The sequence below is a fragment of the Leptinotarsa decemlineata genome, unplaced genomic scaffold, assembly GCF_025532065.1.
Source record: "Leptinotarsa decemlineata unplaced genomic scaffold, Ldec_3_MD MMD2_tig00026369_RagTag_RagTag, whole genome shotgun sequence".
Taxonomy (NCBI): domain Eukaryota; kingdom Metazoa; phylum Arthropoda; class Insecta; order Coleoptera; family Chrysomelidae; genus Leptinotarsa; species Leptinotarsa decemlineata.
This window is the reverse complement of record NW_027412709.1, coordinates 6,436,846-6,454,015: the sequence shown is the minus strand read 5'-3', so window position 1 is coordinate 6,454,015 and position 17,170 is coordinate 6,436,846. Positions and strand designations below refer to the sequence as shown.

Below are 17,170 nucleotides of genomic sequence, written 5' to 3'. Positions count from 1 at the left end.
ATAGGAAATATTACAATGAAAGTATGCATGGTAGTATATTGATAAGAGTGATCTATTTACATTCCAGCGTAGTTGGTGAATACAATTAGATATTGAGGATATCTTTTTACAAATCGTATCAATATACTTGTTCCATTTGAGATTTTCTGTTATCTTCAAACTCAAAAATTTTGTCTCCTCTTGTTGTTTAATTGATCCATTAATTGACTTAACTAGTAAACTGTGATCTGGAGTGGTTCTTGAATGAACAGTTTTCTTTCATTTACAAGAGACCATTGCCTGAGAACCACTTTTGGGTTCTTTTTATTTCATCAGTGGCTTGATTAAGTGTGGCTTTATATTTTAACAATATTTATATTCCGGACGCGGATGTCACGCAGATAGCTATAGCTGCATAGGTGGTCAAGTTGGTTGTTGCCTATAAATGATAGGTATCCTAACTGAAACCACAAATTTGCGGGTGGCTTTGTACAGATGTGTATTTTTCGGCAAACAAGCTTACTCCATGCCTTTCTACAATATTGTAGGGTCGTGTAGGTAACAAACAAAAAGTAGCCTGTGGAGTTATTTATCGCCCACCAGGAACAAATGTAGAGGACTGTATGCAGGAGTTAGCTGATGTACAGGAACGAGTGTATTTGGAAACATCTATTGTGGTGTTAGTTGGTGATATTAATATTAATTTGTTAAACTGTGACTCTCGCGACACTCAACGATTCACTGCCCTAGTTTCTTGTTTCGATATGAATCAAATTGTAGAAAATTCTACTCGGATAACAACAACTTCTGAATTTCTGACTGATGTCATTTGCATTAGTGAGGAAGTAATGGTGAGAAATTGTAATACACTTGATATGAATGGTATAACTGATCACCTGATGGTATTTTGCGATATCGATTTCGAAGGTAAAGATACTTATGATAACTTAATTTGTTTTAAAAATTTCAAGAATTTCAAGCATGAATTTTTTTCTCAAGATGCTGCTAACTTGCCATGGGGTGATATTGTGACTATGCAAAATATTAATTCCAAAGTAAATTTTCTCAACGAATGTATCATTATGCTTTTTGACAAACATGCTTCAAGTTGCACTGTAAACAGAAAACATAAAGCATCCTCGTATATAACTTATAATATCAAATTGATGATGAAAACCCGTGATAGAGCTCATGCCAAATATCTTAAAGAAAAGACAGCATCCGCTAGACAGTACTATGTAACTTTACGTATCAATGACGCAATAAAACGTGAAAAAACAGCATATTTACAATTTGTTTTGGACAAAAATAAAAACAATTCAAAAATGTCATGGAGAATCTTGCAGTTTGGGGGTGTTACTACAAAATCATCCTCGCAAACCAATAGCCTGCCAATTGAACTACGTAGACCTGAAGAAATCAATGACTATTTTTTAAACGTGGATGGACATTCAATAGTAAATGATTACACTCTTTCATTCTACGATAATAATAAATTGAACGCTCCTATGAACTTTTCTCTCACCGATATATATGATGATGATATTTTGACTGCTATCAAAGAAATAAAATCTAATGGTTTAGGTATTGACACTATAAATATCAAGATGATTTCTTTAGTGATACCACACTGTATTGATGAAGTTGAACATATTTTCAACGAGGCCTTCAGACAGGGTATCTTTCCAGATGTTTGGAAGGTTGCTAATATAATTCCAATTCCGAAAAAGAATGTACCTACCACGTTCAATGACCTAAGCCCTATCAGAATTCTGTCCTCATTCTCTAAAATATTCTAGAAAAATGTTTCCCGTCAAATAAGAGCTTTTCTTGAAGAAAATCGAATACTGTCGTACGAGCAGTCTGGGTTTCGCAAAAAACATGGAACACAGACTGCTCTCTCGAAAGTAATCGACGATCTTGCCACCATTTCAGTACAGCTTGATCAAAGTAAAGCTTTCGATTTAGTTAATTTCGATATACTCATCAGCAAGCTCAAGTTTATAGGATTCGATGACATTTCTCTTGAATGGATGACCAGCTATCTCACAGGCCGATCACAAAGGGTCAAACTGGATGATTACTCATGGTCATCCCTAAAAGAAACAGTCTCAGGTGTACAGCAGGGAAGTATTTAAGGACCCTTGATGTTTTCATTGTTTATTTTTGATTACCCCACTTTCTTATCATATTGTCAAGTACATCTATACGCAGATGATATACAACTATATTTGTCTTCTCATAACACCGATACAGAAAGTTGCGTGGCCAATATAAACACAGATTTGCACAAAACATTCCTATATCCGGAGAATCATGGACTGAAAATCAATTCAAATAAAACTTTGTCCTTATGCATAGGGTCTCAAAGACAAATACTAGAAACTCAGTGCAACTTTAGGCTCACTCTCGATAACGCAGACATTGACTGGGTAGACAGTGCTAAAAATCTTGGCGTTACCATAGGTAGCTCTTTGTCTTTCCACGAACATGTGACAAACATTTTCAAAGTATCATTCTTCAAACTCGAATCGCTATATAAATTCAAGTATCAGTTATCAGAAGAAATGAAAATCAGGTTAGTTAAAACTCTCATTTACCACCATATTGAGTATTGTTGTTCGGTGTATTACAATTTTTTGCCGCAATACAACAAACAGAAGTTACAACGTATACAAAATGCCTGCATGCAATTCGTATGCTGTAGATGTCACACCATTTTTGTTAAAAATGAAGGAGCTGAATATGAGGTACAGAGTACAATATTTGATAAAAATGTTTTTGTTTAAGTTGCTTCAAACTAAAACACCTAGTTTTTTATATAGTTTACTAAGCAGGCATTCTGACATACATATGGTCAATTTGGGAATTAACTCATTCAACATACCTAGACACCGTACTTTCAAATTTTCTTTTATAGCCCCTTTCTATCTGAATGAAATTTTACCCCTTTTAAATCATAATATTCATCAATTTAAGAAAGAAATAAAATCACAGATGCTTACTGCTCAGTGCTAATTTAAAATATTTAAAATTCAATGTACGGTAGTGCAATGAAATTGTTAAATTGTCCAAAATAATATTAAGAAAATTAAGAGTTATTAGCAACTAGATGTAATATTTTTTCTCTTCTCTATCATTGTATTGATACTAAATAAGTATGTTTATAATTATTTTCTCATACTTACTTATACCCTTTTTCTTTCATGTATGGATGTATTTTTATGCATAATAAACGATATTATTACTATAATTATTTTATTGATGTAAGTCACAAAAAAGATTTGAAGCTTTATAACTTCTATTTAATTTTATGCAAGCCAGCTGTCGAAAGCGCTCGCATATTATTAAACAATATATATATATATATATATATATATATATATATATATATATATATATATATATATATATAAAAATCAAAAAATAAATAGATAAGTACTCTTTGATCATTCCCATATTGATTTCAATTTAAGAGCCACCGGTATACAGGGCCGGTATACTGCCCGGTACTGACGATGCCCAATAGGCTGAAACAGCTGTATACCGGTGGCTCTTAAATTGAAATCAATATGGGAATGATCAAAGAGTACTTATCTATTTATTTTTTGATTTTCATGAATTATTTTCCAGCAGCTTGACTGCATTAACCTTTCTAGATTTTATATATATATATATATATATATATATATATATATATATATATATATATATATATGATGTGTTGTTTTTCCGGGTGTTCATTCGTTGTGTACTATTCGATAGTCGACGTTTCGACATCATCTCAGATGGCATTATCAAGACGTGTTACTGCTTCGCTTCGAGAGGTGTTACACCTCTCGAAGTCTAGTCCACGTGACTAGTTGTTCCTAACGAACACTAATCTTCTTTACCATGTGTTGTACACCATTGTTGGAGATGAAAATTCTGTTTCTTGTGTACAACGTGTCGATATAAAAATAAAATGTAGTTATAATAAGAGAATCGTTACAAAACAAAAATATATCAATAACAAATACTTCGAAAACCCATTTTTTTAGTTATTTTCACTTAACAACTAAGTCAATTTTTCTCACATACGAATAAACAAAAATAGTACAGGAGTCAAATGTTGGAGGGTCTTAATAATAATGCTGCGATGGTGATAAAAATGTTTTTCCTTCCTGAATCATCAATAGAAAATAGAATTTCAATTAAAATAAATTGTATTTTTTTAATGAAGCAAAACTTGATACATCGAATGTACCTTTGTAGAGTACCATCCATCGAAGAACATTTTTTGAGAGCTTTTAGATGAGGTATCACAAGTAGGAGGTTGTCATTTAAGAAAATAAAGTTGTGGGTGCTGGGGGCGAGGGGGTGGGTGAAAATAAGTTGTTTTTCCCTCCCTATTGTGGAGATTAATTTGAGCGAATTTTCATTTTTCTTCTGGTTGCTCAGATATAGCCATTGTAAGTTTTCAAATTTTCATCCTATATATGAAATATCTATTGACTCCAGATCGAACACCGTGACAACAGAAATGGGGGCTGGACATGAAAGTCCAAGTTTATGGATGTTGTACTCCGTGGGAAAACCACACTGTTAGAGGTTTTCCATATAAATCCTTTCGGTAGTCTTTCGAGTGATTATTATAGTGACCGCAATGGGGAATGTTCCCCTGATAAAAATCAAGTAGTTTTCATAAAAGAGCTCTAAAACAACGCATTTTAAACGTATCATTTCAACCTTTTTCTTTACAAAATTATTTAAATACTCAAAAAAGAGGAATGAAATAATGCATTCAACATTTAAAGGGATTCGTTTCTATTTCACCATTTGGCAACATCGGTTATAATAAAGGACAATGAATCTGTTACCTGTATGCGACAAACAAAGATCACATATTTCAGAGGCGTGCTGTTCTGTTTACTGTTCCGAGTTCCGAGACATTCTGTGACATATGATATTTTGTGCAACTTACCTATCTTCCTCTAAATAAATAACAAAACAACTGTTGTTTATGTGGCTTGTGGATATATAATATATTTAACTATATTATGTGTAATTTCAATCTTGTTAGTACTGATTTCATGAAATTTGAATTTCAACAATAAATCAACATAATTTTGAAAATACCTACCGAGTATTCTAATCCATCATTTGTTCCGACGTCTATTGGGTACAAGTTATATGTATACGATTCCTCCCACGTACAATCCTCTTTACATAACTCGAAATTTGAAACTCCAACAATCCAATCCGGGGATGGAATTATTTTAGTTACCAATGACACCAGATGATTTTTATTGTCAACTCGAAAAACAGCAAAAGACGATTGAGTTATATTGGGATATCCTAAGCCCCTGGCTTTTATGATTGTTCTGATATTTTCACCCTGAAAAAATAGATTGGATAAATTCATAGACATCATGTCAAAAATTGATCACTGACGATGAGGTACGGACCTGGACTATCTGACGATCAAAGAATGTTAACAGTGATATGTTTCGATGTTAATGAGGACCTCTAACTATCGATTAGAACGACTGCGCGAGAGAACAAGCTCTTAGGATTGTTATTCAAATATTCAATAATTAGGAAAGCATCAAACAATTTTCAATTTTCAGTCTGAACGGATGTATCAGAAGGTATCCATTATAGACTGTAAAACGAAAACCAGCTCTCAGTGAAGCTCACAAAAAATGATGAATCCCGCAAGTAAAAGCTGTAAGCTATAAGCAATCGATTTCAATATTGAAACCCTAATTTTTTTGATAAGATAAAATTATACAATTCAGAAGAAGTTGGAGATTTCTTTCAGTATGGGTTAGATAACTCATTCCAAAAAATGAAACTTCCTATGTTTTTATACCACTTCTATTCGTAAATAACGTTACTGCAGTTTCCTCCTGTATTCGTTTGAAAATCTCTTTGTAGGACGGAACTGCAGTAATAATAGTGGGGATTTTGGGATTTACTAAAGCACGGCAGGTTAATATACAGGGGGATACCTTGTACCCGGTTGAGTATCTCCACCAAATATGAGCCCCATATAAGGCCGCCCGTGAAGGATAAAGGGTCAGATTAGTAAAAAAAACTTGATCATCAGAAATTCTCGAGCGCATCAGATTAAGGTAAGGTGAGCTAATTACATGCTGGAAAGTGTGTATTCCAGTAATCTGACAATTTGAGAGTGACGTAAAGAAAGGGGGGGGCAGCAAAGTTGTAAAAAATAACTTCATTTCGACATTCTCGAGCGTAGCTAAATGTTTTTTTATTTTGAAGGAAATGATTCAAGGATAACGAAAAATATATAATATGACGATTTCCGTAAGCCGAAATGACAAAAATTCGTCGATAAAGTTCAATGCGTGCAGCTGTATGATACCTATATTTCCCTCTCCGAGTTTCTATTCCTCTTTCACTTTTTCTCTATCTATTACTCTCTCACTCCGTCCCCACTCTGAATTCTGTTGCCATGACGCCATCACTGCTGATCACAGAGACTCGTTCGTGATGAAGATGATGATTAATTGATTATAAAAAGTTAATTTTTTTAACTGTCTTAAAATATTATTTTCTTATAAATACAAGTATTCTACACTTATTTATTTGCATGATATTTCTTGAGCTTCTCAATTATTTAAGTTCAATGATTTGAAAAATATTTTTTGTGTCAGATTAGGCGAATCCCTCTAGATAATTAGAGATTATGAGACAGTACGTCTAGAACATTGAGATGAACCATATATATCTCAATTTGACGCGCTTGAGTATTTCAAAAAGACGATTTTTTTTGCACATAATCGTCAGATTATTGAATGAGAGCTTTTTTTTGTTGTACTTAACACCCCCTTAGAAAATATGACGCGCTAGATTGAATTTTTTTTCTTTTCACTTTTAACCCTTACGTACAACCACCCGCATCATGCAAACGATCAGATTAACATACGAACATTATCAAGAATACGTAGGACATTGATACCGTCAATATCTGACGCGTTCGAGTATATCCATGCAACAGTATTTTTTACATATTCAAAAATCTATAGCCGCTTTCCCCACCGATTAAAAGTTATATTTTATGCGACATTTTTTTCTTCTTATCATCTAAGCTTTACAACCTAATATATCTTTATGACACTCGAATAAATTTCCATTTTGCATCGTGGGCTCCCCTGCTATAACGATAATTACGAATACAAATGATGTGAAAACATAGGAAGTTCTAATTTTTATTTTATCTCCTACCACGGAGTAACGGCTACATTCATCAATTTATTGAATGAATATATTTTATGTCAATAAATGGTGTGTCAAGATAGTTATTATTTCTTTCGATACTTGAATCGAAGTGTGTCCACCCATATTTTGAAACTGTATTTGTGATCACATTCATATTAAATAAAACAAACCTAATATAGGTATGAAAATTAAACATCGAAGTAGATCAATTGTACAGAAATATAATTTGGATATTTTATGTTTTTGCAAAACCCTACTTTGAGAGGAAATAGTTGGTAGCTTGAATTGTGGGTTACTGAATATAAACTGTATAGGAATGATATCGAGTGGCGACCAGAACATCACTTATACAAGAACTATGGATGAATTTCAAAAAGAAAGATGAAAATGTGCCGTTAGCATTTTTAGCATTTTCTGAAAAACGTTTTTCTGAAGTTTCAGTTAATTCAACCGTGCTAAAAATCGTTTGTTGGAAAGTAATCCCTCGTTCATCTTCAGCTTCCACATGTTTCGTTGTTTAAGGGTTGTAGTTCGTATTGGGCTGACAGCTGGTTAACGGAGGAATATATTTCAAATAGGTTTATTTAAATCACATTCTCTGTATAATTTTTTATTAATTTTGAAAGCATTGAATTCATCTCAAATAACCGATTTGCCGACGAATATAACGAAAACAACACACTTAGTATTTCCAAAACAGCAAAAAAATCAGCACTTCTGGAAGAAGAAGTCAATGAGAAACTCCATCCCTACAGCAATTTTGACGTGGAAAAAGTTCATAATAACCTGAAGCAAAACATATATGATGAAAGATTAAACTGAGTTTAATCTTCCTCTTGAGTATGATCACTTGGTGATCATCCTCGACACGTGTCGAGGTGTTAAAATAACGGTTTGGTGTTGGGATAAAACTCCACTGATATACAGTTTGCAATGTTGTTGAAGGAGATTCCATGTATCGTATTATCCTCGTGTAACCGCAGGAGTAGAGTAATCTATGCGGTTTGTACGCAGGCCTTTTGGCGAATGAGTTTCGAGTCGTTGGCAGAATTGTGAAAAAATGTTCGGAAGTTCACTTCTTTTTTGTTGTTGGGGGAAAAATAACTGTGAAATGGACGATTTGTGATGCTAGCTCTTTTAGAGATGTATGCGTTTTCGAGCACCTCTCCACTCAACCACTCCTTAGGAGTAGAGTAATTTCGAAATAGCAAGCATATTTTTAGGAGCAACTCAGTTCTCCTCCGACATATTTTTGTGCTTGTGCTGATATTCTTCACTCAGAGTGTTCTTCATAGAAGTAACACCTCGTGAGTGGCTTTGTTCCACCCCAATATAATTTTTATACCTCTCACTGGCATCCAGCTAGTGGAAGATGATTTCCGCTACGAACTGCACTCTTCATAATTCGTGCATTATCCTCTATTGAGATGGATCATTGCATATTTTTCTATTCTGAGTTCTATATCGATGGCGTGCCTGCTAATTTCCACCACTCTTGAGGACTACTAGAGATCGTGTTCTCCGGATTCCTCGACTGCCACTGTTGTACCTTTGAGCTTCTCTTAGTGCAACGGTTGAAGTTTATAGTGTGAAGCAGATGAAAAAGTGGCTGGAGGAATCGCCACGAAATAAACCCCTTCATGAAGTGACTTGCTTTGTTTGGAATCTAGCCTGACCTTATGTTGAAGTGATTAGAGTCATCTAGATCTTTATCAGTTATTCTACTATCATTTCGAGTACCGGAAGGCATTTAAGCAAATGCAAGATGAGCTCATACGATAACCTCACGGTAATTCATTAGACCATAGGATCGTTGTTGATACTGTACCCATCAATGAGCAGGTTTTTCTTACAGCCAGCAACTTTTGATTTATGAACCTCATTGCTTCTGTTATCTGTTTGGATAATCAGTTAACTGTAGAGAGTATTCCTGTCCATAATATAGTGGTAAATATCAAATACTTCTATTTCAACACATTATAGACCCGTTACTTTTGAATTTCGACAGGTATATTAAAACGGTCTGCTTTTTGACGAACCAATCCAGAATCTCCAGTTATGATTTGGAAACTCTGACCAGATGATCGTGGGACCTCAGTAGGTTTTTCACTGGAGCAGGGTGAAACACAACAAATTATGTAAAATCCCTGAGAGTTCTTAGAACATCAATCAGGATTACCATCGGGTTCCAGATAATCGAAGCTCACTATAGAAGACTCCGTATTACGATGGGTTGCGATATGTGTTGTATGGATGCGGATTTTCACGAATGTTCCAGAATAATTCCATTTGATAAGCGGTCTGTGGATTATCCAAGATACACGAAGGCTCTAGGGACAAGCCAACTAGAAATTTTCTTGTGATCTATCTTGATAAATCTTCTAATAAAGAAACATCAACTATCAGATAGTATCGAAGCATTCTGTTACGAAAAAGAGCCAATATCTGACTGAATTGTTTTTCCAATGGAATATTATATCCCTATTTGAATTGAAGAACTAACACTGTTCTCCATGATGTATGTTCCTCAATATTGCACATTTTCGAGTACCATAAGAATCCAACGAGGAGTCGTCACTTTTCCTGATATTCATAAAAAAACCTCACATTAGAGCTCTAAATTTTACTTTCTCTAGATGACATAAAGATATGTCTATCTATTATTTGATAATGATAGGAGCTAGGTGCGAGTATATCTATATCTCATTTACACATTAGAGAGAATAAATATAACTTGAGTATGGATATAAAAAAAAGTCACTTTTACACTCGAAATATTTATGAGAGGTTCTTTACCTAATCAGTGGTGCAAAAATCTCGAGAGAATACTCGATCAGAGTTTTCAATTTGACAGTAGATTAACATTTATAGATCTCATCAATCCACTCAATCTTCTCAATGTCAAAGATAGAGTGGAAAAGATGGAGAAATCTGGAGTTTACAAGCTCTAGTGTCCGAAGTGTTCATGTGGGACAATGTGGCCGAAATTTCTCAAAACGGTTTGCTGAACATGAAAGGTCATTCAGACCAGGTGAAAATGATTCTGCGTTTTCAAACCATTCTTTAGAATGCAACCACAAGTTTCCGAATCTGAACAATAGGAAACTTTTGAACTATGCAAGCAAGGGTTGTAAACTCAATTAGGTATTTGGAAATGTATAAATATGAACAAAGTGAATGTAACCTACTAAATGACCTAATTGACCTGGTTCACTCACCGGGTTTCAGATTGTCGTAAACACATTGTCAAAGGTAAACAAAATATAGGTAAAAATGTCATTAAGTACCGTCTTTTACCATGAATATAAGGGTGTATTGTTGATTATTTCAGTCTATTGTAATCGTTTGAAAATGTTCTTGTAGCAGGTAACTGCAATAACGCTAGTTATAAATACATGTTGTTTAGACACTTAATTTTTTTGTAAATATTAATTTCAGTTTCGGCAACACCGCTGGGAGTTTGAAAATAGTTGAAAGTAGTACAATAAAAATTACAGTTCGGAACGGAATCGAAAGAGAAAAAACATAGAGAAGGTACTCGTCGGTGATGTTATCGTATCGGGTAAACAGTGAATTGTTATTTGAGTTCCAAGACGTTTCTTTATTAGCACTGCTTCTCCTAAACCTCCTTGATCCCATCCTTATTTGTAACCTTATTTTTTCCGAAAGGAGTTTGGATCTAAATAGCCGAAACGAGAAATTGGTAAGTCTCAATCATGTTTAACTATCACTGAGTTATTATTCGGTGCATTCTGTGTTGGAGGGTCTTATATCCATTACAGAACACATCTAGTCTAGTTACAAGACAGCAATGAAAACGCTGATGTCGCTTATGAGACAACATAGGTTTTCAACACTCTTCTTTTTTTTCATTTCTGACACAAAAAACTAAGCTCAGCACAATTTCGAGTACAAAAAATGACTACATATACAAATACATATACAAATAATAACTATACATTTTCTTCAAATAGACCTTCACAACAATATTCATGTTTTTCTCTAGAAACACTCTTTGTCAAAAATCGGCCAATATTTCAATAACACCATCAATGATTTGTTGTCGAAAGAAATGGTATCGTATATGTATGTATATATTTTGTGCGTGTACTCAAAAGATACTTTTTTGCTAATGAAATTGCACTGTTATTGTCACAGAAAAAAATATGCCTTTGGTTAGTATCAAATTTTCACATCAACCTATTCCACCAATCATATCATGAAATGATATAAATATAATGCTTCACTAAAGGCATCATTCAATGAAATATATTTGGCCCCAGTTGAGGAGCGAGCGACAATTTGTTGAATTTCACTAGTTCGGACTTCCATTGTCTACTATATAAAATGATTTGAAATCCCCGAACTGAAAAATGAAGAATTAAAAATGAATAGCTGAAAATAACAATTATATTAACCAAAATGAACTTGAAATGAAATAATAGTGAAATAAAATACAAGTAAAAATAGAACAATTGAATAAATAAAAATAAAGAAATGAAAAAAGGAAATAAAAATAAAAAGTGGAGAGATTCCAAGTCACGTTAGTTCACGACGTTTCGATTGTTAGTATCTACAATCGTCTTCGGGTGATGACTGGACTGATTCTTTCGAAAGGTGACTATTTATAGGTCGTTCGAGTACTTTTACTTATCCCCGCTTTCCATTTTCCGCTTCATTGGTTCCGTGGGAGATGACCGTTTTGGCGGGAGTTGGCTATTTTTCACTTGATGATGGGTTTCCATATGTTGCGTATTTCTACGCAGGATTGGCTGAATACGTTGTTGGACAACATGTATGCGGCTTCCTTGAATTTTCTCCTGTGTTCCTCGCTGTGCAAGATCTCAGCTTGGGACCACTCGATGTTGTGTTGATGGGTCCAAACATGGTCTGCTATTCCTGATTTGCTGGTTTCCCCTCACTGTGTGTGTTTCTTGTGCTCGGCAATGCGAATATTCAATGGCCTCTTAGTTTCACCAATATAGGTTTTTCCGCACTCACAGGGTATCCGGTAAATGCAATTCTTGGAATCGCAGTCCGCGTTTGGTGGCCTGGTTTTCGTGAGGCTGCTACGGATAGTGTTACCGGATCTGAAGCAGGTTCTGATGTTGTACTTGGAACCAATTCTTCTTATCCTCTCCGATAATCATCTGATGTAGGGAAGTGCAAGCACTGGTTGTGATGGCTTCTCTTCCTTGCGAAGCTCCCGCTGTCTTGTAGCCAAAGTCTTTTCTCCATCGCTTTAGAGTAGCCATTCCGTTGAAGATCATTTTTGATGATGTCTAGTTCCTTTTCGAGACCTTCCTTCGTATTACAGAGCCCAAAAGCACGGTCTAATAGAGTCTTGATGATTCCTCTTTCAGTGATTGATTTTATTTTCTTTTTTCATTTCTTTATTTTTATTTATTCAATTGTTCTATTTTTACTTGTATTTTGTTTCACTATTATTTCACTTCAGGTTTATTTTGGTTAATATAATTGTTATTTTCAGCTATTCATTTATAATTCTTCTTTTTTTACGTTGTTTCAGGAATTTGAAATCATTATATATATAGTAGACAATGGAAGTCCAAACTAGTGAAATTCATCATGAAATATTGTCAATCACCTTCAAACAGACAATTTGTTGCTTTCTACTGTCCAGAATATAGTTCTCTATAATTTCAGATCATTTATCCAGTCAGCATAAACAAAACATTTCAAAGGCCACTTAATTTTTCAAATTAGGCGTTGATGTACGGTCCCCTTTAAGTAGCGAAGTACAAGTTTTGTTGCCATCCAATGAGTTTGATCAAAACCAGAATTCAATTGACTTTGAAAAGTACAATCAGTATTCAACCAGTCATTTTTGTGGAGGAAAAAACAGTTTTTCATCGACCTTTTTTGGGTATTTGTTACCTTCCACAATCTGAAAAATATAATAAATATAATATAATTTTTATATTTTTCAGATTGTGGAAGGTAACAAATACCCAAAAAAGGTCGATAAAAATACAATCAGTAATATCAGGTACTCAAGTAAAACTAAGAAACATAAGGGATCCTATAAGTTTCAACCACAGAATAAGATTTTTTCAATCAGGCACAAGTGGTGTACCAACAGGATTCGATAGGCCTTGGTCGAAAGGAACTGAAGATTTCTGCCGCAGTAGTAGTTGATTTTTCAATTCAAGAATGAAAAATGTTATGATTAGTCTTAAAAAATGGATTTTCTTACTCTTATCACTAGATGAAGAAAGTCAATTGTGATCAAACAATACTTGTAAAAAAAAACTCACTGATAACTGACTGTTTATTTCGTTCTTACCATCTCCTTCAATTCACTTTCCAATCTATCGGTTACTCCAGTTTCTGCAAAAATTTTAAGTCCATCACTTGCAATAGTCGCTTCACTCCAAAATGAATGGTCAACTTGATGAGACGTGCCGATAATATCACTGAATTTGGTAGCCCATACATCAGATGGATATCCTCTTGGATGAGTGTTTCGAGTCCACCTGCCCTCGAAAGCTACCTGTTGGAATTAGTAATATTTGAAATTGCTAATAATCGAATAATGAATTCAACCATATGAATAAATTATTCGAGAGGAAGATTATATGAAATAAGACTATTAGTTATTGAATATTAAACCATCAAGTGATGTGCTTTCCAGACAACCTTTGAATTAAAAAATAGTTCACATGGAGAGGAGAAGTTCAAAAAAAGTGGATTCTTTCTCGCCCATTACCACCCCTCAAAATAACCTCGGCATCATCCTGGTGGGGTCCAACAAACCTCACGCAAAATGAAACTGACGGAATGAGTGCTAAAATTGCTTCCACGTATATTTGGTTGTCTATAGCTTCCCCAATAACACCGATATAAAGTTCTGCTCAACCTTTTAGTCGTACTGTAATGTTTAGAAAGGTTGAATGTCCTTGAACCGCTGTGTGATCTGTAAGACACCACCTGGGGTATGAAGTAACTTGTTTATAATTTGTAAATGTAAGTGTAATTTTCCTTGTTTATAATTGGTGAATGTAAGTGTATTCAATGAATATAATGCATTTTTATTCATCATAAATAACTACATATTTTTCAATCATGGCTACGAAAGATAGCAGCAGCGACTTTTGTAAATATGAGATGATGTTGAAACCGCCGAAGAAGATAATTTAGGCGAGTTAGAGACTACAGATACTGACTGGGATCATGTTGAGTTAAATTCTCAAATAAATGTTTCTGAAGAAGGATGATGAGCAACACTTCACACAAGAATTATTATAGATACTTCCACAGGGGGTGTTCAAGTGACATGGCACATTTGATTCTCTACCAAGAGCGGTACATATCAGAAATTTGCGACAGACTGTGGCTGCTCACCGTTTTGAGGTTCAACTGAGTACACCTCATGTTTCACTGTTTAAGAAGTCTCTCATTCGGAAAACTGCATTCATGTAGAATAAACTTCCTGAGTACGTTTCTCCAAATGAGTTTAATCTTCAGCGATTCAGATACAACGTGAATCGCTAATTTTGCTTATAACGCCTTGATAATGTTTCTGTAGTGCTTGTGTACTGTCTTTGAAAAAAAATTTAGGTGGAGATAAAGTGACGAAATGATACACTGTAGTACAAATCGAATAAGAACAAGACCTTAGAATATATTTACGGAATTATTTCAACCCCGTCATTTACGCGATACGTGAATTAAAAAGATCAAGTTCGAGTTGTAAAGTCTTTCCATAAGTTGTCTGTCCTATTACTATTTCTGAGATTTTATAATTGTGAAAACAGACCGTTGAGATTGCAAATAGATACACTTGCTCCCTTAAAGTCTGTTTTTGAGGAATTTTTTCTCAAATTGTCAAGAAGTGTACTCGTCTGGGCAAAACATGCCGTTAGATGATGACCTGAATTTTTTTCGTGGGCTATGTTTTTTTTGCACATACATTCCTCACAAGCCAGCCGAATATATTGTAAATATTGAAAAGCTTATTGATTCACGAACATTCTATAGTATAAATATCGAGACATACCCAGAGAGCAACAACCAGATGGTCCATATAAAAATATCAATAGCGCAGATGATACTGAAGACCAGGATGGTGGCGCCAATATCCTGAACGAACCGAAATGTGACATTCTCTAACTGGTACACCAGTTCAGAAGTAGTAAATGATTTACGTGGAAATCACAGAGTCACTTCTGTCTGCATCAAAGGGAAAAAGCTTTCAGAAATTATAAGTTTTTATTACATGATCGAAGGCGGTTTGGACATTGTCGACTAATTGTCTAGTTTACATTCTGTTGCTAGGAACTGCAGGAGATGGAATTTAAGAATTTCCAATTATCTCCTAGATACAGCAGAGATCAATAGCTAGATTATATACTTATGATGCACTGTTTGGAACTTTTGGTGTGGTAATGAATATTACTGGAGTTTTTTGCCAACATCAAATCGTTATTTTCAACACCTTGACACGTGTTTCGATCACCAAGTGATCAACTTCAAAGGGGAAGATTAAAACTCAATCTAGATTATATATCAATATAACACCAAGAAGTATATTTCGGAAAGAGTCTTTTTTTAAAGAATTAGATTTCCCTTCAGTCAAATCTACAATTGAATTCAGGAAGCTATAACGAAATGAAATATATCATATTCTTGGGGAATGCGTAGAACCTCAAACACAAATATATAATGGAGGGAAAGGACGATGTCAAATGTGTCCAAGAAGTGGAGACAGGAAAATGAAATATTGTTGTAAAAGTTGCGATTTATTTGTATATTTGTATCATGCGACGAATTAGTGTGAAAAGTGTGTCGACTTCAATACGCTTTAAAATTGAAACTATTGACGGAAAGTCATGTAACGTGAAAATTATAGCTTTCATCAACCATTCACACTTCAGCATGCAACATATTTATTTCACTCAATTCAAAAGTTCATTCACAACAATTTTACAAATCATTTTTTGAATTCGTACTATTTATCGGTCATCATCAAAATTGATGAATTTAAAATTGAATTTTTTTTTTCGAATTGCTGAAACAAAACCAGTGTTATGAAATGTATCATTCATTCATGAAAATCATGGAATGATTGTTCATGATTTCAGGTTTCCTTTCAAATCAAATCAAATCAAAATATGCTTTGTTACACAAGATCTGAATATCATATTGGCAAAGTCTAGTAAAGTAAAATGTGTATATGAGACATCAAATTAACAAATATAAACTATAAAATAATGCTTGGAGACAAAAGCAGAGTATATGGACAGAACAATATTAACCCTAGCTGAACAGATACAAATATAAGTACATGAATATATGAATATAGAGTAAATGTAAATATATAATGCTACGTAATGAACATTTGTAGCCATTTCGTGTTGATTTCGATAACTTGTTTACACAAAGCTACATGCCAATTACTCGATATAGCCATGGTAGAATTCGTATACACTATAATAAAAGGAAATCTTTTACTTTCTTTCTGAATTTCTTTTCATTATATATTCGCCTTAAATCAATGGGAAGATGATTAAATAACTTCTTGCTATTGAAAATAGATGAATTTTGTGTAAGGGCTAGAGTAGGTGTTGGAAGGGAAATGAAGAGAGACTGACGTGTACTATAAGTTGAGGTGGTATTAAATTGATTTTTATATTTTTTGTAGATAAGACACACTGTTTCCAAGATGAAAAGACATACTAAGGTCAGAATTTTTTGCTTCACAAATAATGGGCGGCATGAATCCCTTGCATACATATCTGATGTATCTTTTTTGTAGACAGAATTCCATATTGAAACGAAATTGTGCACAATTTCCCCAGAAACAAATTCCATAACGTAAATAGGACGACTCAATTTGTGCAAAATAAACTGATCTTGTAATAGTAGTGTCTGAACTCTCTTGCAACAACTATCACTGCATGACATCCTGCTGCTAGACTTTTACATACGTAGTCGACATAGA

The 17,170-nt window shown here is 34.2% G+C and overlaps 1 protein-coding gene across 7 annotated transcripts in view; it reads right to left on the bottom strand.

Moving 5' to 3' along the window:
* LOC111507067 (spondin-1) overlaps positions 1-17,170 on the bottom strand; it is a 129,072-nt gene that overhangs the window by 57,563 nt on the left and 54,339 nt on the right. For all 7 annotated transcript variants that reach the window (XR_012468029.1, XR_012468028.1, XM_074185303.1 and 4 more), the window contains 2 exons: positions 13,514-13,720; positions 5,102-5,356 (listed from right to left, as the gene is read on the bottom strand). Coding sequence is in view for 5 of the 7 variants with exons in the window: in XM_074185303.1 (XP_074041404.1) it covers positions 5,102-5,356; positions 13,514-13,720 (462 nt within the window). In the remaining 2 variants the exon portion in view is untranslated. The remainder of the gene's footprint in view (positions 1-5,101; positions 5,357-13,513; positions 13,721-17,170) is intronic.